The sequence below is a fragment of the Sceloporus occidentalis genome, unplaced genomic scaffold (assembly GCF_023333645.1).
Source record: "Sceloporus occidentalis isolate IW3139 unplaced genomic scaffold, rSceOcc1.0.p SCAF_72, whole genome shotgun sequence".
Taxonomy (NCBI): Eukaryota; Metazoa; Chordata; class Lepidosauria; order Squamata; family Phrynosomatidae; genus Sceloporus; species Sceloporus occidentalis.
The window spans coordinates 4,171,566-4,194,061 of NW_028317052.1; the positions used below are offsets into that span (position 1 = coordinate 4,171,566).

Sequence of the window (22,496 nt, forward strand, 5' to 3'; positions counted from 1 at the left end):
CGCCATGCTTTGTTCTACCATAAGCACATCTTTCCATTATGATTTTGGAAGGTGCTGTTAGCATTTATAAACCTCACCTCAAGTGTTAGGCTTGCTAGCTAAAAGTATGTCACTCAGAGGATATATATAAAAACCCCTAAGATTTCCATTTTCATAATGTACAAGATAAAAGTTACGAATTTTTGGAGCCCTTCGCAGCGTGGAAGACATTATAGAAATCCCCTGATTAGCCGCTCCTCAGAGATTATGTTTATATTTTATCTTTTAATTAATTTTCCAAGCCAGCTAGGTTGCTTTGCTCTGGTTAGATAAGGCTAACTGTGAAAATACAACAGGACAGCGTGTCAAAAGAAAAAAAAAAGGCAGATAATGGAAGTGTCTTATCTTGCGCTACAGTATATTAACTATTTAATTACCAGAACCATACAATTTAGAAATTCACTTGCTTAAAAGTAGGTGCAATTCATTGAACCCAGTTTTGGGTTTTAGCATTAAAATAAATAAGTTACAAGGAGTTAACGTAAAGACAAAGCTGGTAGATTGTGGACTTCATACCCGGTAAGAGACTTTGAACACTATGCGCTGCACTTACCCGCACACTGAGGGACTCGTTAAAGACGGCATTTGCCCGTGAAATTATTATTAATAGTTTTATTTATATATATAAATGAAAAGTTCATCTGGCCCTGCAAAATGCATAGATAAATCTGTGAAATATAAGTCGGGCCAGTGTTTGCCCTTTATAATACACCATAAAGAATAGTCTGAAATCTACCAATTTAGTGAATAAACCCCAGAAAGGTTTACGTTGGCTGGAACTGCGCCAAACTAACGATACTGTATTTACAGAGAGCAGTCCCGGCTCAATGCGCTAAATGTAGAGCAGTTACCATGGAAACCAATGGACTATTGATGGTGAATGCTCCATAATCCATGCCCTACTGCTGAACTGCTCTTTATAAACAAAAGATCGAAGTGTCACTTTGAAAGGCAATGTGTTCTTTTGCACACAGTGACAACCCTATAAACACAACTCATTGTACATTATAATACCAGCTCACTGCAAACACCACATACAGCAATAAACAACCGGAAAGCATAATATGCAAAACGCATTAATCCTTAGATAATTCCACCTAGAATATAACTGAAAAATACAAAATATTGTGCAAAATAATCAAAATCTCCTCACTCTGCGAACTAATCTCCTCGTTATGTTGAAGCAGGAAGTATCGGTCAGTATTCCCAGACCGGTGTGTATCTGTACTAAAACTTACACAGGTTCAGCTATGGTTTCTTTCCGTACCAAAACATGGCGGCATTTCTCGTACGCTTTGCTCATGCACATTCTCCGTACAGAAATATGGCGCTTGCCGGAAGCCAATGTCCACACTTACGGATTGGACCAGCACAGCCGCCGTAGACGTGCGTTCCGCTTCTTGTTTTGGTTCCTGGCGGTCGCAGGCAAGATGGCGGCTACATTGGAACGGGTTAGGATCTCCGCCTCCGAGTTACGGGACTTGCTGGCAGCCGGCGACGGCGCAGGCAGTCGAGGTGAGAAAGCTGGCACGTAGTGTGGCTGCCGTCCAAAGAGCGGTTTATATGATACTGCAGTGTATCTTCACGCAGGTTCACGAACACGCCCCCTCACAGCCCAACTTCCCTCAGCATGTCACCGGAACAATAGTGCCTCACACCTGAGAATATGTCACGAGCAGGGGGCATATCTCCGTATGTGGCCCTTACTTATACATGGGCCCGGACGGGCGACAAGGAAATAAGATTATCTACGCGATAATAAGGAGCACTCGATATGCTCTGATCAGAGTATAAAGTGTTGATGCATAATGCGCCTTTAAATGCTTTTTAATGGGGCGGCCATGTGAGATCTGTTTCCATAACTTTAACTTTATTTGAAATCCAAGAAGCTGTATATTCTCTATTCTGTGTCTTTTGACTTTAGAGATTCCTCTCGATTGGCATAGAATATTCTCCTTAGCCCAGCAGCTAGAGGCAAATGCACCAGGAGTGCGCATGCTCAGTGTTTGGGTCTCTGACACCAAACTGGACATTACTGCCATTAAGTCTCACATCTAGCTGCTTAGTATTCACCAATCCCACTTAACATAAAATATAAGTAGTACAGGACACACACTCACTCTATAGATGTGTTGGTTGCTCACTTTGTGGGCATCAATCATTCTTCCACCTGTTGAAGCTGCTGTTTTATTGGCAAATACTTTAGTAAATGACCCCCAAAACACACAGCTAGCAAGATGCTTCATTTGGTAATCAGAATGATCAGCACAGCAACACCGCAGAGGGATCAGCAGAATGATCAGCAGGTGAAACTGCCTGAACTCCTGTTTTGATCTTGTTGTGGCGGCTGCTCTCACTGCTCATCTTATCGCAGAACGTAGGCACGCGTCTTTCTTCGTCTAAGCCAGGGGTTCTCAAACTGCGGCCCTCCAGCTGCTGCAGGACTACATCTCCCATAATGCTCCTTCAGCTAAGGGGCTGGCTGAGGAGTATGGGAGATGTAGTCCTGCAGCAGCTGGAGGGCCGCAGTTTGAGAACCCCTGGTCTAAGCCTTTGAAGGTTTTACAGCCTCTAGAAAATTGACATCCCTGATAGTCTCAGTGGTTGTTTCCTACCAGCCTGATTCTTTTTGTTTATGATTGAGTTGTCTTTTTTCCTGTTCCATGTACCATATTTCAGTTGTTTTGACTGTATATCTTATATTCAGTGAACATACAAATATATACATGAAGCGCCATAACTCCACCAATGTAACATTTGCAACAAATTTTAAAGAAATCATCTAAAAAAGGTAATTATTTTTGCAATTAGCTTTTTATATAGAGACCACTATTGCGAACTTCCTTTTCTTATCACTGTATAATATGTAATACACAAAGCTATCTAAACAAGTTCAATCCTTAACAGAGAAATCAGCCCCCCCCCCCATACATGTGCTAGAAAATGGTGGGATGGCTTTACTAGCCTGGGAAGTGATGTTGTGTTTATTCCTTCTGAGGCAGTTACAGAATACTTCCCTTGGACTTATTTTTGCTGTCCCACTTTTTCATTCATTCCTGCTGTCATTCCTGCTGCAGTCCCACTTCTTGCCCCCTTGGAACTATTTGGTGTCATTGCATGCTTGATTGTTGTGCTCTTGTATCACGGAACACTACTTACAATGTAGTAGACATGGTGTTTATGTGTACTGTTTATAATGAATGTACACCCGAGATGCTTCTATAAACTTGGTTATGCCGTTGATGTTTGTGATCTGTACAGTGTTGTATATGACACAGGCTCACCCCCACATTAACAAACACAATGGGGTATGTATGTAAAAGGAAGTGTATGCTGCGCTGCACTCCTCCTATACAAGCATAACAGATGTAAGTAACACAATATTTAAAGAAAAATCTGGGCTGATTTTTCTGACAAGAGCAGCTGTCTGATAAGAGGATTTATTGTAGGATAAAGGAAAGGACATATCTTCTGTTTCGTAGGTCAAGTCATCAAAGGCGAGACACTTTCTTGCTGGTGATTTGGATGGACTGCAAGTAGCAGTAACAGTAGGAGCAGTCGGTATTGACAGTCTAGGAGTTTGACTGGGTGCTGCTGGCCTTTTATTAACGTAGGTTTCTAAGGAGGTTTGAATTATAGCTCTTTTCCCTGTAGATTTCTTTGCAATAGACATTACCCCCTAAAATGACAACATTGACTTTGGAACTTCTTTCAAAAAGAGCCACAACGCAATCAAGCTGACGGGAAGCTTCCATGAGAATTTCAGAAGCTGGGACTCCAGGCTGCTTGATGGTCTCAACTCCCACATCTTTTTCTTCTTCTGCCATTGAAGTTCCAGAAGATGTTCATTGCTGAGGGGCTCTGTATGGGGCGCAAGAAGTTCAGCAACATCTTCTGGCTCCGCTTCCAGCTCTAACTGCCTTGCCATCTCTACAATATTTTCAGTAACATTAGTTACAGGATCTTCAAAGCCTTTGGAATCAACTAACTTGGCATCATTTTTTTCCAGGCCCTTTTTATAGCTCTTATGGCATTCCAAATATCTCTCTATTTTTATGAAATCCAAGGTGTCGTAGTTTTTTCCGGAATTTAGTCAGAACTTCTTGCCCTGTTCCTTCTTCATTGTCTGTTGTATACAATACAATACATTTACCGAATATTCTTTTGAAGTAGTTCAACTTGAAGGTTGACACATTGATCCACATTGGGGTTCAGCTCATCTAGCGTTTGAAGGTGGCATCATCTACAAGGAGCAAAATTTTGAAAGGGTCATTGTTGTCCTTGTAGTAGGCTTTCACCTCAGTTGTCCGTTCGTTTCTATTAGATCTCCAATGAACTGGAAGTCTAGTTTTAACCTAGTTCTTCAAAGCTCTGGGATTTTAGAGCTTTAGCTTTTAGGTACCAGAAGGATTGTCACCTAACAGAAGGGTTCTTCTATCTTTGTAGCCTGGCATTTTCTCCTGTCTTGCGATGAAGATTCTTTCAGTCATCTAGAAAAGCCCAGTCTCATCCACGTTAAGAATTTGAACTTTGGAGTAGCCTCCATCTTGAATAAGTTTGTCAAGGTAGCGGGGGGGGGGTAGTTTTCTGCAGCCTCAGTATCTGCAGCAGCTGCCTTGCCTTGCACCTTAGACCTTGTTGGTTGAATTAATGGTCGAATTCTCCTCAGAAAGAGTTTTCCTTTATTTTGATCATGCGCATAATCGAGACAAGGCACACAACACACAAAAGTCGAAGCGTTGTCTGATTACATGTTTGAATTACAGGGTTTATATAACCTCTTATCTACTTCTAATAGCATGCATCATTATGATTGGTTACTTTTCAAGCAAGTTACACCTCTTTAAGCTGCATAATTAAGAATGGCCTAGACTTGACCCTTTGCACATATATATAGAACAACATAGAGTAGACGTGTTGGCGTGAACTCGTGCATATATCATAGACTAGACATTCCCTGCTTTCTTATGTCTTTGTCAGGAATAATATTTACGATAACATAAGCATTTTTCTAACAGACCTCTTTCTGAAGAAATATCCACGGATTGCAACCAATTCAGCATCCTTGGTTGCCTCACCTTGGTAGCCTTCAGCTGATTGAATAGCATTAAGGTTTTACTTTGAATAATTACCTGGTTTACGGGAATGTAGCGTGTAGTCATATTCTAAAAAAGTATCAAGAGCAGGGGTGGGCAATTAATTTTCCCATGGGGCCACATGAGAAATTGGAATGGTTTTAGAGGGCCAGACCAACATACGAAGGCTCCATGCACATTGCCGTAATGGGGCCGTATTCCAGCCGCCCGATTTGCGGCCAGAATACGGCCGCCATTGAAAATGAATGGCGCTGTAATACGGCGCGGTGAGCAACCGGTGTTTCACCCCATTTTACGGCGCGGCCCCCGTGTCTGCCAATGGAGAGGGGAGCGGTAAGGAGCACTCCCATCTCCTCTCCGCAGCAGCACGCCGTAGTTTCGCCTGGGTTACGGCCCGGGCGAAACTACAGCAGTGTGCATGAGCCCTTAACTTCATTCTACCAATACCTGTATACTGCATACATATACTATCCCTTCTTAAAAAAATGGTAAATGACGAGCGTGGAACGATTGTCCTGGCACTCCCCAAGGTCCGCAACGAGCATCCTGGCACTCAGAAGTTACAGTGGCATCACTTACTCAGCATCGGGAAGCAGTGAAACTACAAACTCCGAAGCCTTGTCCATTTTGTTAACTTATGTGCTGTTTAATAAAGTTATTCAAGCCTACGTCATTGGTAGAGGTGCTTGAATAAGTAAGGCCTGAATAACTATTAGCACAGCACAGAAGTGAACAAAATGAACAAGGCTTCGGAGTGCATAGTTTCGCTGCTTCCCGTTGCTGACACCGGACTCATTGGTGAGTCACCAGGACACTCTTTGCGGGCCGGTCCGAGCTATTCAGCGGGCCGGATGTGGCCCGCGGGCCGTGCTTTGCCCAGGTCTGATCAAGAGTCTCCTCTCCATGTCTACAACAAACGCTATCTCTTATTTACTTGTTGTGTTAACTATTAAGTTCTGTAGTCCGAGTGAACCCTAGCCTTCAGCCTATCTCAGCTTCGGATACTCGTTCATCATACAATATAATCATTTTAAGTATATCCAAGGTAATAGATTCACAGCTTTTCTTTTTATCTGCCATCATGTACTTTAGTACCATACTGTGTTAAATTAAACAAAATAGGTCCTGCTCACAGCAAAGCTTCAATATGTAGATAACACGTGTGTAATTTGTACAAAAAAAAGAGGTTCAAATAATGTGTGTTAAAGATTAATAAATGCAAGTGAGAACAAAGAAGATGCCTTTCAAGTCTCTGTGGATGAAAAATATCTTCAATATAAACCTTTATATCTCAGAAAAATCCCCCCAATCCTTCTGAAAGCGGTTTTGTGTGGCGCGGGACGGTTATAGTTGAGGAGTGTGGATGGTATATCAATCCACGGAGATTCCGCTATGCGGACAAACATTTAAAGTAATCTCTGCAGAGTTTCGCATGTGGCGGTAAAAGCAGCTGCGCACACGGACAGAACTTCTTCTAACGGCCCTCAATTCCGGCAGCTACAGCTCGTTTCCACCACAAAACACTTGAAAGACCAACTGGTGTGCTGGGGTCCTGCTGGTTCCTAAACAGGGAAGCGCTTGCGCTGTAACGCTGTGTCTGTAAAACGTCCATACAACGGGGTGCGATTGTATGTTCTGTTTCCGAATAAACTCAAACAAGTGTTTTATTAGGTATTATTATATTTTTAATTCTATAGCGCCAACAAATTATGCAGCACTTCTTACAATATATATTCTGGACAAATTGACAGATAAACAATTACATTATCTGAAGAGCGCCCGGCTCATGAGCTATTTTTTTTTTTTTTTTTTTTTTTTTTAAGCCAAGGATTTGGATTTCCATTCTCATCTGCTATAACCGCTGTCAATACTGTCCATATACATTATATATATATATATATATATATATTATATATAATGTGTGTGTGTGTGTATATATATATATATATATATATATATGTGTATATATATATATGTATCATTACACAACTTCAATGAAGTAGTAATACTCTATTACCCTTATTGCAGTGGGTAATTAAGAGTAGTCGTTTTTTCCACTCATCTTCTTTTTAGGTTCGATATATCAGTTTCACCGGCTTTGCAAGTTCTCCAGAAATGTTTGTGAATTAGTACAATAAGGGCTTGACCTCAAACTATTCAGGTTGGTCTGTTTGCGTGCCTTTTAATCCTGAACACATTAGAAGCATGTAAACGTGAACCTACGATGCCTTCGCACATAATTCTTCCAAGAGAAACACTGTTCCTTTCATTGATTATCATGTGTTAAAATATCCTTCATTTTTTTTTTTTTTTTTTTTTTTTTTTTTGGAAGCCCGAGGTGCGTGCTCCTTTGGGTGCTGCTTTCCGTGCTCCTAAGAGGCAGCGGAAGCCATATACGAAACTGGGTCCCCACAAGGGGAACCCAGACAAATTCCTCCCCCCCCCCATGGGAGGGTCGGATCTTAGGACTCTCCCCGAAGGGTGAGACCCCATCGCCATGGGGCACTCCCATCGGGAAGTAGCCCCCTTGGCTTCACCACCAAAAGGTAGTGTCCGAAAACAAAAGTGCCAAATCGAAAAACCGAATCGTGAACGTGGCCTCGCTAAAAGGTTTGGTGACCGTGAAAATCCAATCAAAATTAATGGGCACACGTGCATTAAAATATCCTTCATACTCTATTAGCTTTTCAGCAATTTCTGTCTTAAACATGTGAAATGGCATATATTTATTTTAACTCCTATACACTGGGTGGGAATTATCCTCCATGTATAAAGTTGGTGTGTGTGACTTTTCCTTCTACACCTTCCAAGACAAATCATTAAACAATTCAGGAAATAATCTGCTTTTTAGGCGGAAACAACACAATGGCTTTTTGACAGGCTATATATAATTGTTTATATTGGGCTACACAAGCTAACGTTCTGCATTGTAATGTTCGGGGATTATGTATTTAGAAATAGATCTTTTTCATTACCCGTAGATATATAATCGTCATTTTGGGTGACTCACGCTACTGTCGCTTTATAACATGTACACGGCTGCCGTAATTAGATCTTTTGGGATGCTGCCTGACACCTCTGATGTCGGAGGTAATGAATCCCACTCGCAGGGCTTTAAGGCAGACAATTTTTATACGTTCCAATGCATGTTTAATCATAGTTAGGGGGAAAAAATACTTTTTTCTTTTTCTTAAATCAGAAATTGATTTTTCTGTGCGCTTTATAATCACTGGGAGAATGGGAGACATGTCACCCAAAACATATCATGGAAACAATACTTGACTGTCCGTGTTTATTCGGAAGACTTGTGATACCAGGAAGAAGACATAATGCACACCTTGGTAGTGTTTCTCATGGGACGTAACGTACAGCATTAAGAAATACACGCCACCTTTCTCATTTTTTTGTAGATGCTTTTTTTTTTTTTTTTCTGGAAAATATCCATTATACTGAGCAACTAAAAGATATACTCTGAGTACAGCACATCAGAATGATTTTTATCTTTACTGTGAAAATACACTTTTTATCATTTTCTCCAACATTCTCAAGGAAATGCCTCCACTTATGCCGGGTTTAAAAATATAATACACAATGCTGTTCATCCCTTTAAGTTTGCATTTGGCTTTCAATACAGATTTATCATAATACTGGTGTAGAAACTATACGCCTTCCATGGAACTGCCTTCTATCACAGAGAATTTGTCGTATCCGGTATAATTTTAGCTATCCCAGTAACTGACCCCCCCCCACTCCCATTAATGAGTTGTTACGCATCATTTTTTTGGATCACAGGTTTCCAGTCTTTTATTCAATTTATGGTGCCTTTTTATAAATTGTTAAATTAGCTCTTATATAATCTCCTTACCGTGCAATATATTCACTAACTATATGTTAAGAAGGCCTTGTCCCAGCAAGGCTTTCCTTCAAGTAGAGTTGACCCCGCATAGCGTATAGTTGGTATAGAGAGGTTTCTTCAAGGTGATCTCACCTATTTACCTGCAGCTCAGCCTTTCTTGAAAGGGGCCGTAACTGATGATGGCCCCTCATCATGCGTTGGAAGTCAGTAAGTTTAAAGAGTGTTCCTCCTGTGTGTAAATGATGATGATATTTGTTAGACAGTTTGACAGTTTTGTGTTTAATATAAAAAAGTTTTTTGTGTGAGTAGTGCATTTATTCATTTTGTTGTAACACGCTTTACAATGCATTGCACAAGCTGGTTAGCTGAGATTTTCTTTCTGATGAACAGGCTTTTGTTTTTTGTTTCATAGAAAACATGAGGCAAATTAAAGAACCCAGACACAGAAGAGATAATAGACGTCCAGACATGGAAATCTACAAACCTGGTCTCTCCAGGTTGAGAAGTAAGCCTAAACAAGATGAGACTGGTCATGAAGGTGACCGCATTGAGGGTACTAACGAGCCCAACATAGTTAATGGAGTAAGTCCATCTCCCATCTCAATTGAGGCCATGCAAGATGATGACCTTGAGCAGGACAGCCATTTGTCGAGTATGCCAGAAAGTCAAGAACGAAAGATCCCTAAAAGAACCAAGAAACCTGACAGGCAAATCTACCAACCAGGAAGACGAAATCAGATTCTCGGGAAAGAACCTTTGAGTGAAAAAACAGAAGAAGACTGTGTGAGAAAAATAGAACAGCTGAAAATAGTCGATGAGGAAGACTATGAGAAGGTCAACAAAAAAGCAGTAAAACATGAGATGCTTCAGGATGATGCTGGTAAGCCGAATAAGACAGAAAAGCCTAGGAGGTCTGAGAAAGACAAACCTAACAAGGCTGTGGATAATATGCCCTTTGTGAGGCCCGGGAAGGAGGATCGTAAGTCTGGTTCCACTAAACGTTACTCCCATTCTGACAAACGCAGGACACGGACTCGAAACTGCAGCACCAGCTCAGCTGGAAGCAACAACAGCAGCGAAGATGCCCTTTTTGGAGAAGTGACTAAGAGACATCAAGATAGGGCAAAGGTAATTGGGGATCGGAAAGAAAAGGCACGCGTGAAAAAGCAGGTGTCTCTCTCTTCCACTGATTCTTTAGAAGAGGATTGCAGTGAATGGTTAGAGGGCCCACCTGCAAGCAGAAACTTGGAAAAGAAGAGACAGCACCCAATGGATAAAGGACTGGTAACCAAAGCAGACATTGAGAAAAGAGCAGGTAACAGAGATAATAGAGGGGTGATTCCTCAAGGGCAGTCTAAACACCGCTCTTACCCTGATGAAGACCGAGCAAAGAGAGGCGAGATAGCGACTAATCGATACAATGCTGATACTGGCAAACAGGAGTTGACTGGGAAAGCAGTTGAACCAAGAGGAAGAGGAAGGGGAATTCTCATTCTTCCGGCCAACACGGACTTCTCCAATTCAGCAGGGGCATTAGATACAAACCAGAGTAACACAAAGCCTCTCCTTATTTCAGCTGCAGGCAAAGGGGTCCGTGGCAGGGGCCGTGGGGGAGCCACTCGTCGCCTGTGGGATCCAAATAATCCTGAACAAAAGCCTGCTTTGAAAAACCAGGTGCCTCAGTTACACTTTCTGGATACTGATGATGAGGTTTCACCTTCCTCCCAGGGTGATGTTTACCAGTCTGTGCCTCAGACACCTTACTACAAGTTTCAGAACTCTGATAATCCATACTACTATGCCCGCCCAGCATATCCTTACAGTAGTTTTTCTATGCCGTACTCCATGAGCCCCAGCAATGGCATGTACCCAGGGGCATATTACCCTGGATACCAAGCCCAGCCTGGGCATTATAGCTCTGGACAATATTCAGGAAGCCCCCTGACTCCAGAAGAAATGGAACAGCAGGTGAGGACACTGCAGCAGCAAGAAATGAGGAGTCTTTTGAGACTGGCAGATAATCAAGAGCTACAACTCAGTAACCTCCTATCCCGCGATGGAATTAGCACTGAAGGTCTTAATAAAATGGCAGTTCTTCGGTAAGTAATCCCATTGTTCATATTGTTGATGACAGACCATGCAAAGATGCATACTTTAAGTGCCATTTTTATTTTAAATATCAATATTTTTCCCCCAACATGGAAGGTAATCTTCATAGGACTGGCAACACAATTGTGCTTGTATAATGATGATCTGCTTTACAGTAGGGTAGATACGAAGAACTTTAGAGAAAAGTGAAACTGCGGACAGAATAACTCGAATAAATTTTATCTTTTCTCGGTTGATTCAGATAAAATAGATTGTATGTGTCCCCAGTTTTCCATAAGTTGTGCATTATCTAGTCATACTTAAGAATTGTGGTGTCATCACACTCCTCAGTCAGATGGAGCTCATCCGATAGACTTCTTTGTATGATAGACAACAAGCTGCTACAGAACAGGACTGTCCCACCATGGTCTACATTAACTTTTCCATGACCCCTATCCTGTCTGAGAAGGTTATACAGTTTATTACATTATGACATCATTTTCTTTAATGGAGTTTGGCCCTCCAGCATATGAGACCACCTACAACCCACCCCATAAAAGTGTTTGGCGAGCGTTATCATGGAACATGATAAATAAATAGCTTTAAACACATACTGTGAGCAGAATAGTTTGTAACACTTTAATGACAAGCCCATAATGTGTCTTTCTGGAATCAACTTTGGGTGCAAGGTTAAAATTCAGAGTTTAAAATCTGGGAGAAGTGCCAGATAGCATGATTGTAATTGTGGGAGCCAAGTCTAAGAACAGGCCTTTGGGACAGTTGGCTCATATGCTAATGACCGTCTATATTTGTTACGTCTTCTACATAAGTACTTATAGTTTAATGGGGGGCAAAAATACTCTTTAGAAATTTTTTTATGAAAAACAGTGAGTAAGTAAAATAGTAAAAAAACGTTTCCTATAATGAATCTGGTCTTCCTGTAAATAATAATGAAATTGAGGGCAGCACACACCCACCTTCCGGTACTACCATTTTGGAGCTGCTTTTTTCTTTCTTCACACCATTGCCTCATATCCTGATTCTCTCCATGGAGGATGCAAATATGGGATAATATTGAGGTCTATGCTGGCTAAGCACGGATTGGACAGTTGATATCTCAGCCAGCCCATTGAGCTGTGGGCCACCTTGGGAGCCCATCGCAGAGGATCAGCCCCTGGGAACGCAAAAAGGGCTGTTGCAGTGACAGACCTACCTCCCTAGGACAGAATACGCTACCTATTTAGTACTCCATTGGTTCATTTACTATTATTACTAAATTATGTTTCTTAACTCATTTTCAACTAAGTAAAACAAGCAATCAGACTCTTTAAACAAGTAGCTCCAAAATCATGTAGCTTTTAGTTTCAGCAAGTTCCCTTAACTGCAACGGACCAAATGCCATTATACACTGGATTTTGGAATTCAAGAACCCTACCGGATAGACATACAGTTGTGTTAACCAATATTCCCTCTTGTCTGGTTTTCTTCATCATTGCATTTTCTGGCATTGAAGGTTTGGATCTTTAACCAAAACCAGATTTTAAGAGGGAACCTGGGCAAAGAAACAGCCCCTCATCTTCATGCTTATCTCATGTTACTATAAAAGACATATATAGAGCCCCAGTGATTTTGGTTTTGCCAACTTTAGAACTTTGGCCCGCTCTTCCATTCTGAACTGCTTTAATTATGGGTTTTTTTGTGGGTTGTTGCAAACAAACAGCTTATTTCAGGTCATGTCAAAAGGGCTTAGGGTAATACTGGAAATGTGGCCCGACAGCGTTCTCTGGTACAAGGTACAATTCATGATTCCAATGCTAACAAGTTGTCCAGATCAAAACATCCCCAAATAATGAAACTGTCATCATGATGCTTAACCCTTCATAAGAGGGTCTTAATGTGGATTGCAGTATTTACGTTTTCTTCTAACATAGCAGGGTCCTTTTCGCCCAACAAACTTCCGTTTCTGTTCATCTGTCATTGGAACTTTGTTCAAGAACTATTATTGCACAACCGGTAGCTTTATTGACAAATGCTGGACAATTTTTTTCTTTTTGATGAGCAGATGTTTATGCTGTCCTTCTTTTTCTTTTTGCCCAATATTTTACGTATGGTGGAATCATGAGAATTGACTTTAATGAGACCAGAGAGGCCCTGCAGATCCCGATGTGGCTTTGGGACCTTGTGTTCTGAGCGCACAGGCCTGATTATTTACTGAAGCCTCATGCTGACTTTATCTGTAGATTGTTCCTTGTTCAGTGATACTGGTTTGAGAAGTTTGTTCTTTTTCCAGATCAGAGCTCCTTCAGCTATACGAGCGCTGCCTTCTGACAGACATCGAGTTCTGTGACCAGCATAATGTAGACCAGCTGCTGTGGAAGAGCGTCTTCTATCAAGTCATAGAAAAATTCAGACACTTCCTGAAGGAGCCCTCTTCTGAAAGTGATGTTATTCGCAGGCAACTCCTCCAGGTCCTAGACGAAGTAAGTTGAAAGGGTTAAGGTCGTCATCTAGAGCACAAACAGAGAGCGTTGGTGAAATTTAGAAATAGGTTGCCAATGGACTATAGGAATATGGAAGGATAAATAGTATAGCGGGTAATAGGCAAGGTAAAAAAAAAATAAGCATATCCCAGCGCCCTTTGATTCATGGATGCCATACAGCTAGCTAGCACCTGTCATGGTATTTATCTTAAATTGATATAAAGTTATTAAACGTACCTTGACCTTTCCTGCTCATTTATTATTCTCATTAGCTTATATGGTATTTACCTTACAGTAACACACGCGAACACTGCACGCACATGCTAACTCGAATTAGAATTAAAAATGTATGACTGATGGGGTTAGTGATCACAGACATCTGTTTACCTGGTTAAAGTGAAGATTTTAAAATTCTAAACTACAAAAAACCCAATCTTGTGACATATTAAGTTCATATAAATAAGTCTAATGTTGTTTAGCTATCCTCCTATACTATTTTTTTTGCTTGTAAATTTAAGGAGCAACTACCAGTTTTATTTTCATATATTTTCATGTTATACCCCCACCTGACTTAATTTATGTTTCTGTCTGTGTTTGTAGGGAACAGTATTTTTTGACAGTTTGCTTCAAAAACTGCAAGCAAGTTACCAGTTTAATTTGGCGGATTATATGGATGGACTGGCCATCCGCAGCAAACCTCTACGTAAAGTGGTATGTGGTAGCAACCTTCTATACATTTTAATTCACTGTTTATACGCACAACCCCATGCCTCAAGTGTTTTTTTGTTCTCTTACCCATGCAGGTAAAGTTTGCCCTCATCAGTGCTCAGCGGTGCATGATATGCCAGGGTGACATCGCTCGGTACAAAGAGCAGGCAACAGACACAAGTAATTATGGTAAAGCCCGCAGGTAACCAGCTGTATTTTCAGATTCCATTTAATTGACTAATCCAAATTGAATTAGTAGTTCATGTTTTTATATGAAAAACCTTCTTTCTTCCAGCTGGTACTTAAAAGCTCAGCACATTGCACCAAAGAATGGACGACCTTATAACCAGCTTGCCCTCCTGGCTATATACACGGTAAAGAAAAACAAAAATTGTATTGTGGGTTACAGTGTTAGTTTGCAGCTTTACTGAGGGGGCCAGAAGTCCCACAAAACTTATTATTCATGGTGCGTTGAATCAATTCAGTGTGGGGGCAATAAAGGACATTTTTCTTCAGGTGTCTCTGAATTCTTAGCCGCTGTGTGTTCTCTGTTCATGGACACAAAGAAATGTTCTATTAAGGCTAGTGTAAGGCACCCACTTGTGGCCCGTTTCTGATGTTGGCACTGGTGCATGCCATGGCATCTTCAGCAAAGGCAAGGGGCTTCGCAGCCCTAGGAGTCCCCCCTTAGAATCACTCTGCAGCAGCCTCGACACACCCTCTTCCGCGATTGGCAGGAGGGGGAGGCTGTGCCTGTGGCTCCGCCCTTTTGCAGAAGTCGGCAGATAGACCAGAATAATGCAGATAGACTCCTCAGCGAATCCGTCTTCCCGGAGCCTCTGGACACGCCCCCTGGGCACGCCCCCTTCCTATGTTATTAATAGACCACTTTTATAATGCGTACAGGAATCTTGTCCTATCTATTGGGCTGTGCACCCCATCTATTTTAAATTGGCAGTTAGTTAGTCTCTGAATTAAGCAAAACTACTGTGTGTTTCATGTGTCAAGTCCTATACTTGAACATCTTAACCCCTTCAATCCCAGGGGTTTTTGGTACCTCAAGTCCAGGAGCAATTTTGCCATTTTTGCGCTATGTCGGTTCAGCGATTATTCTCCTGTCCTGTGAATAGTGTACCCATGTAAACTTATATATGGTTTTTTTCAAGGAGAGATAGAGCTTTCTTTTGATACCATAGTTGGATGATTAGCTGAAAATTTAGAATGAGACATTTAGTAAAAACTAGCGAAAATTAGAAAAAAAACACCTATTTTTTTAAAAAAATGTTCCCTCTGAATCCTCACAAAATTAGGTAAAGTGATGGAAAATCCCCTCCAAGTTTATCAATTCAGGTGTCCTGGTTTCAGAAATACCTAATTTATATAGATTTTCCATAGTTTCCCAGCACCAGGGAACATACTATAAGGTGTACATTTTTTTGTAGAATTTTTATGCTTATGGCTTAACGGGTTTGGGGGTTGTGAACGGGGGCAGGAGGGTTATACTGGGTAGATGTTATGCTAGGGCAATGGTATGTAAGGTTTTTCCATTTTTTTAATCTTTTTTATATTAATTTTGGGGGTTTTTTGTATTTTTTTTTTTTATATATATATATTTTTTAAATGGACCTCTTGAACATGTTATTAATGCCAGTGATGTCACAATGACATCACTTAGCTCACTTTATTTTTTATTATTTATATTATTGTTTTGTTTTTTAAATGACTAACCGTTTTTTTCGCCTTTTCGTTTTGCAGCATGGGAGGAGGGTGAGGAAACATGGTTTCTCACTCTCCTCCCCGCGATCCCCCTGCACTGATCACACTGTGATCTCTATGCAGGTCCTCATAGACGTGCATAGAGATCCCAGCATCTGCGCCTCATCGGAGGACAGGATCCGCAACCCGGAAGGGAATGCCCCATCGCGCAATCGGGCATTTTAAAATGTAACAGCTTTCCTGCTTTCATGCCAGAAGCTGTTACATCAGATCGAACAGCAGAAAGCCGGCGATGCTGGCTTCTGCTGTCGGGGGAGTCCAGGCTGTCAAACGACAGCATGATCTCCCTTGCAGCAGCAGGGATGTGTCCCTGCCGCTGCAAAAAGGGCTAGACGTACCGGTACATCCATAGGGGATTCTTGGGATGCGTTTTTTGGACGTCCCGGTACATTCATAGGGGACTGAAGGGGTTAAATGCACAAGAAGAAGAAACACAATGCTAGAGGATTAAACACATAAATAATAAAAAATGTGGTCGCTCACGTCTGTGCCTGTTTTTTTCTTAGAAGAAAAGTTTTTGTTAACACGGTAATTAACAGCTAATGACCAGTATTTGTTTTTTACAGAGACGCAAATTGGATGCTGTTTATTACTACATGCGCAGCCTGGCTGCAAGCAACCCCATTCTCACTGCTAAGGAGAGTCTCATGAGTTTGTTTGAAGAGACCAAACGCAAGGTATGATGAAAGTCGCATTAAATGCTTAAAGGGACTGAAACTAGGAAGTGTAACACTTTCTGTGCGTGGCAATGTATCCTAGTTGAACGTAAGTTGGCTACCATTATTCCCACTGGTTTTAAAAGGAGTGATTTGTGTGTAGGTAGTGTACTTAAGTATGCTTGCTGCTTTAAGTAGAGGCAGCCAGGGGAGAAATTGTGTATTATGCTATAACAAAAAATGTAAACTAACATTGCTTTCTGTGGCAAACCTCTTCTTTTCTTTGCCGTGGTAGCCATACCTTACAGAGATTCCTCCTCCAGACTCCCCTCCAAACTTTTAATTAGTAGATTACAGCCGCTTCATTGCATTCTTCGGATCCTCAAAGAGCAGAAAGGTGTCCAGAGCTACAGTAGCCAAGTGGATTGTTGCTGAAGCTTATAAAGCAACGGGGAGAGATCCCCCTCACAAACTGAGAACGTACTCCACAAGGTCGGTGGTAATGTCTCGGGTAGAAAGAGACAAGGCTTTTCTCAGTCATATTTGCAAGGTGGCTACTTGGAAGAACTTGCATACTTTTGCCAGGTGCGCTTTCTATGGAAGACTTTGGGAAGAAGGTCCTTCGGACGGCCTTGTGGTGATCCCTGCCTTGGTCTTTGATATATCGCTAAGTGATGGCTGCCAGGGTTGGCCAGGGAAAGAATTCTACTTACCAAGATTTTATTCCTTGCGTATCTCCTGGCAGCATTTATTTACATCCGATAAATGTATTCTCTTGCATTATTCCTGGTGTATTTTTTTTTATTTCACATTGGCAGGTAGAGGGAATGGATCATTTTATAGTTTTTTCTTACCCTGTCCGAGTTGGGAGGAAGATTCTCTGTAAGTGATGGCTGACAGGAGTTGAGCAAGGAAAATATAATTCTTACTTTTCACTTTGGGACATAACTTTTGCACATATTTGTATATGTTGATAGCTAGAACGCCCAGATTACAAGATGTGGACATCTTAATACCAAGTATTGTAAAATCACTTGAGCAGGGCCTTGCTCACCTGCTGTTTTCGGTATATCATCCTATGTCACATACTACTTGTTATGTCCTGTCTTCCCTTTGTACAGCGCTGCGGAATCTGATGGCACTATTTAAAACAATAAAAAATAATTCTTATTTTCACTTTTTTTTTTTTATATTTTCATCTATAGGCTGTGCAGATGGAAGCGAAGCAGCAAAAGGATACGGGGCTCAACCTTCACAATTCTAATGCACGGATGACATTTCGACACACTGCTGATGACACTACTCGTGTAGAAGTATGGATCCACCGGACACAGACAGGAACCTCGTGTCAGAACTCTGAGGGCTACAGTGGTCTTGGACCAAGTGAAGTAAGTCTATGTTAAGGAACTCTGTGTTGAAAAGCTGACTGTTTTTTCATGAAGCAACTTTTCGCAGTTATCTCTTCCATCCATAAATTCATGTTTAGTCGCTCTTAACTCCTTCAGGTCAAAGCCATTTTTACACTTTTGGAAGATGGCTTTTTCTATATTTCTGCTTTGTCCTTGTTCATCCGTCTTTCACGTTTAATGTACCCACACAAGTTAAATTTTTTTTTTAAAAACCATATTCATCTTTATAATCCATCATTTAGTATGAAACAATTTATATTTTTTACAGTTTTACCTCTTAAAAATTGTACTTATTGGTTCAGGGGGACGCTTTTCTTTTTTTTTTTATTGGGAGTGGTTCGAGGTGATACATATGACAAATTTTTTGTCCAAACCATATATTTTTACGATTTTACACTTTGTAATTTTTTTAGCATGTATTTTTTTGTTGCAGTGCACTATAGCTAAATATCCCGTATAGGGGCTTTTCAGATATATTTTGAAAGAGGGGAAACCCTTGGAATGTTCTTGATGACATCACTAGAAAACAAACAGAGAGACCAGGGTGTCAGTTTGCAGCATCACTGCTAATTGTTCCTTAATTTACCAAACTGATAAATTGCTCAAATTTGTAGTTGCTGTTATGATGTCTAAACCAGCAGCTGCCTCAGTTTGATTAAATTACTTGGCTAAAATATAGATTTAAAAACATGTATTAGTGGCCATCTGTCCTCTTCAAATCGGGTTTGTGGAGACCCCCTTAAACACATCCCACCTTAATCCTTTTCCTGTCTATGAACTGGAGAAAACACTAAGGCTTATGAAAACACTGTATAAATCAACAAATGAAATACTGGGTGTGATGGGGTACAGGACTTCAACCTCTCCGGTGCAAAGTCTTTGATCTCCCCAACCTGTTCGTTCACAGTGCAGATATAGGCATGTACCGTATTATGCAGGGTGCTTATTGTTTCTGAGCTCTAGATGGCGCTGTTTTATCCCCTTCCACGTACTTTTTCAGGAGGGACACTTCCATGTCACTTTAATAACAGAATACCTGTAGGAGGTAATTTTGTTCCCTGCCATTAATTGATTTTACATCATTCGTTACTCTTGTGGTCCACAGCAAGCCAGTGATGGGAGTTGTAGAAAGGGTGATAAGTAACACGTTGTTCTCCAGCCGTGGTTGAGCTATGTCTTTATACCACACTTCTCTTTTCACATCAGTTGTGTGTTTTGTTTTTTTGGTTTTTATATATTTTTTTAACTCGTATTTTTTCTCATGCCGCTCCACCACAGCTTAATATTTCAGACTTCTTGACTTTTTTTTTTCCCCATGGCCTCCTTTGCATAGCGTCCCCTTACCAGGGAATCACAGAAGCACTTCACGTGAGTGCTCTGAGAGGAAGTACACAAAGAAGGAAGTGAGGTGCCATGGTGTAGTGTGGTCGGTTACACGCGAAAACCACTTTCCCAGCGTTTGAGGCTGCGACGTGACTTAGAACATGTATATCGCCCCGTATGACTCACGAGTATATACCCACTTCCTTCTCAGTTACCATGCCATGTCTACCTCCCCTACACATTGACCTTGAATTGACCTTCCACATGCACCTCAAACTAGCCATAGATTATCAGTGAAACAAAGTGTAACAGAAACATAACAGCTAAAAACAGAAACAAATATTAGGCTCACATCATCTAGTTTCAGATCCATTTTAAAAGAGCCAGAATTCTTGCTATAATCCAATGGCCAATTTCTGTGAATTCTTCCTACTGTCTTTGATCCAGCAAGTCCTCTTGGCTGCCAGTTCTACATATCCATCAGTATATGATATTTCTATTACCTTGGAAGTCTATTTTTATACCAATAAAATTAGCCAGACGCTTCATGTTCAGCAGGGCTGACTTTTTTAATAGGGTTTACAATCCTTTTAGGGACAGTCTGGCGAGGGTTGCAGTTGAAATACCAGTAAATAGAGTAAACGGGCACCCTTATTTTGGTAAACCAGTATTGGTAACTCGATCTCAACAGCTTTACCCCTCTGGTACCATGGCTGATAAAAATACCCTTTGTGACCCCAGTTTGTTTTTTGACACACGTCTTTCTGAAGTATATCTTTGGGTCTCATGTGTCTGTCTTTTGCTTTGTTGTTTGTTATAGGAAGCTCTTGATTTAATCACACACCTCCCTCCTGCCCCTGGCCGGCCATTCTTTCTCTGTCTCTCTCTGCAGGATGTATCCTGGATTCCCAGGGATCTTAACATCTCAGCTGCTTCTCTTCCTTCTGCTCTTCGTGTTGTAGGCTTAGAGCAGACTCGGCCTTGAGAAAGAGCAGATACAGAAATTTACGTCCAAAACTCAAGTATTGAATTTTAATCTTAAGACACAATTTCTTCCTGGGCTGCTGTGCGCAATCCTTCCCTTATTTGGTGCCTTCTGCGTGCAGGCCGGCTTGGGCAGGTGTCGGCAATACGTGGGACCGCGGCTTATAGAGTCCCCCTAGAACGTCGCTTTAGTATTAAGTATTATGTGTTTCTGGAGGCACAGGAGAAAAGGGCGTACATAATATTTCTGTATCTGAACATATATTGCGTTACCATGCAAAGTTATTGCATGTAACCTTCATATTAATTCATTACACGCTCTCACACAAGATTATGATTTTCCCAAGGAACATTATTTTAGTTGTTTATAAGGGATGAAGGAGCTCTTATTGCGCAGTGGTTGGAAAAATAAATATTTAATACTATCCAGTTTATTGTGGCCTAGGTAAAGTAACATATGCATAGGTAATGTTAATGTATAGGTATACCAGGGGTATGCAGATCGCATATGAAGAGTCAGGTAGCCATGGCCTCTAGGATTTCACTGCTTTTACCTAATGTTTTCTACTCTGTATATATAATTGTTGTTTTTTCTGTATCAGTCGCCGAGTATATCTGCATTTGACATGTCTTTTGACATTGTCTGGCAATACTAAGCCTCCTGTCAGTAGTACGATACTGTGCCTGCACATGCTTGACTTACCCAGCAGAGGGCAGAGCTATGAAGCCACTTGAACTCTTTGCTCCTTGTAATGGCATGTGCCCATCCCAGCATGTGTGTGAGATTTAGGGCATGTCATTCATTTCCCATCTCCAGCCATTCGCCCCCACATCCCCAGGCCAGGTTATCTCAGCACCCGGGACTCCACTCCTTTCCCAGAATGTCGAAGGTTTTATTGTTTCTCTCCTTTCATTTTTTTTTTCTTTCCCATGCAGCTGAATAAACGCTTCCTGCTCAGTTTCCTGCATGCCCAGGGGAAGCTCTTCACCAGGATTGGGTAAGTGTGCTGGATCTGTCTCTTATTTTCCGACATTATGCATCTCTTTGGAATGCGAGCTGCTTTGCAGCCAAGCTGTGTTTATAGCTGAGGGCGCAGTGGGTGAAGCGCCCTTTGCTGCTCCCTTGACATCCCTGCAGAGTGATGTTTTCTGTTGGCTTAGAAGATACAACGCTCCAGACCCTGATATCACCCCGGTTAGCCGCTGGGGAGTGTTACCATGATTGGATACATTTGCTTATGGTAGCATATTGCATGTTTTGTTAACACTGGTGAAAGAAACCCCTCCTTATCATAGAGGCATAACGAGTCAGTGGTCACGTCTGTGTGTAGCTTCCTTTGAGAGGAAAGGAGTAATGCACAGATGGATATACTAGGGAATGTGTGTAGGTTCAGTTCGTTGACGTTATTGTATACATAATTATTCGGTAGTAAAAAGTCAATAAAAGTCTTTGCAATCATTAAGAAAAGAAATTGGTAATAATGTTAAGCTTTCCTTCTTTCCTGCACACATAATGTGGCATTTCTGACACTAGCGCTTGACCAGTGGCTGGTAGGCATTGATCCTTCAGATTTTATCTGAAGAGACCTAAAGTATGCAACTTTAAAACCTTTTTTTAAAATTTTTTTATTCTGTTGGGCTAATAAAATGTATCACCTTTGAGATAAAGACGCCATGTTCCCTTCGGCCAATATGCCTGTATCCACTTTTCTTAATATGGTTGTGGTGTGCAACTGGAAACCCCTGGCTACATGGACTTTCTATGTACAATATCTTCATAAGACGTATGAAGACAAGTCTGTTGTCGAGACACAGGAAAGGAGGACTTCGATTTTACCTGAAGATAACACTGAAGATGTTTGCTCGCCTTGGGAGGCTGCATTGTGGATGGCAAAGCAGGTGGTCAACAAATGGTTTTCCCAAATCCTATTAACTTACAATCTATTAGCTAAAATTAAAGCGAATGTGTTTGACATTTTCCTACCCAATGCTCATGCGGAAAACTTTAATTATTGTATAAAAACACAATATTTTAGAATGTTTTACCTTTATCCAGAAAGATATATTATGCGTAAAACAGA

At 41.1% G+C, this 22,496-nt stretch overlaps 1 protein-coding gene across 1 annotated transcript in view; it reads left to right on the plus strand.

Annotated features, from left to right (window-relative positions):
* Positions 1-1,469: 1,469 nt before the first annotated feature.
* LOC149286128 (telomerase-binding protein EST1A-like) overlaps positions 1,470-22,496 on the plus strand; it is a 93,187-nt gene continuing 72,160 nt past the window's right edge. The window contains exons 1-9 of the mRNA XM_089494440.1: positions 1,470-1,554; positions 9,404-11,090; positions 13,370-13,559; positions 14,160-14,270; positions 14,363-14,469; positions 14,563-14,641; positions 16,610-16,720; positions 17,905-18,087; positions 21,352-21,413. Of these exons, the coding sequence (XP_089350566.1) occupies positions 1,470-1,554; positions 9,404-11,090; positions 13,370-13,559; positions 14,160-14,270; positions 14,363-14,469; positions 14,563-14,641; positions 16,610-16,720; positions 17,905-18,087; positions 21,352-21,413 (2,615 nt within the window). The remainder of the gene's footprint in view (positions 1,555-9,403; positions 11,091-13,369; positions 13,560-14,159; positions 14,271-14,362; positions 14,470-14,562; positions 14,642-16,609; positions 16,721-17,904; positions 18,088-21,351; positions 21,414-22,496) is intronic.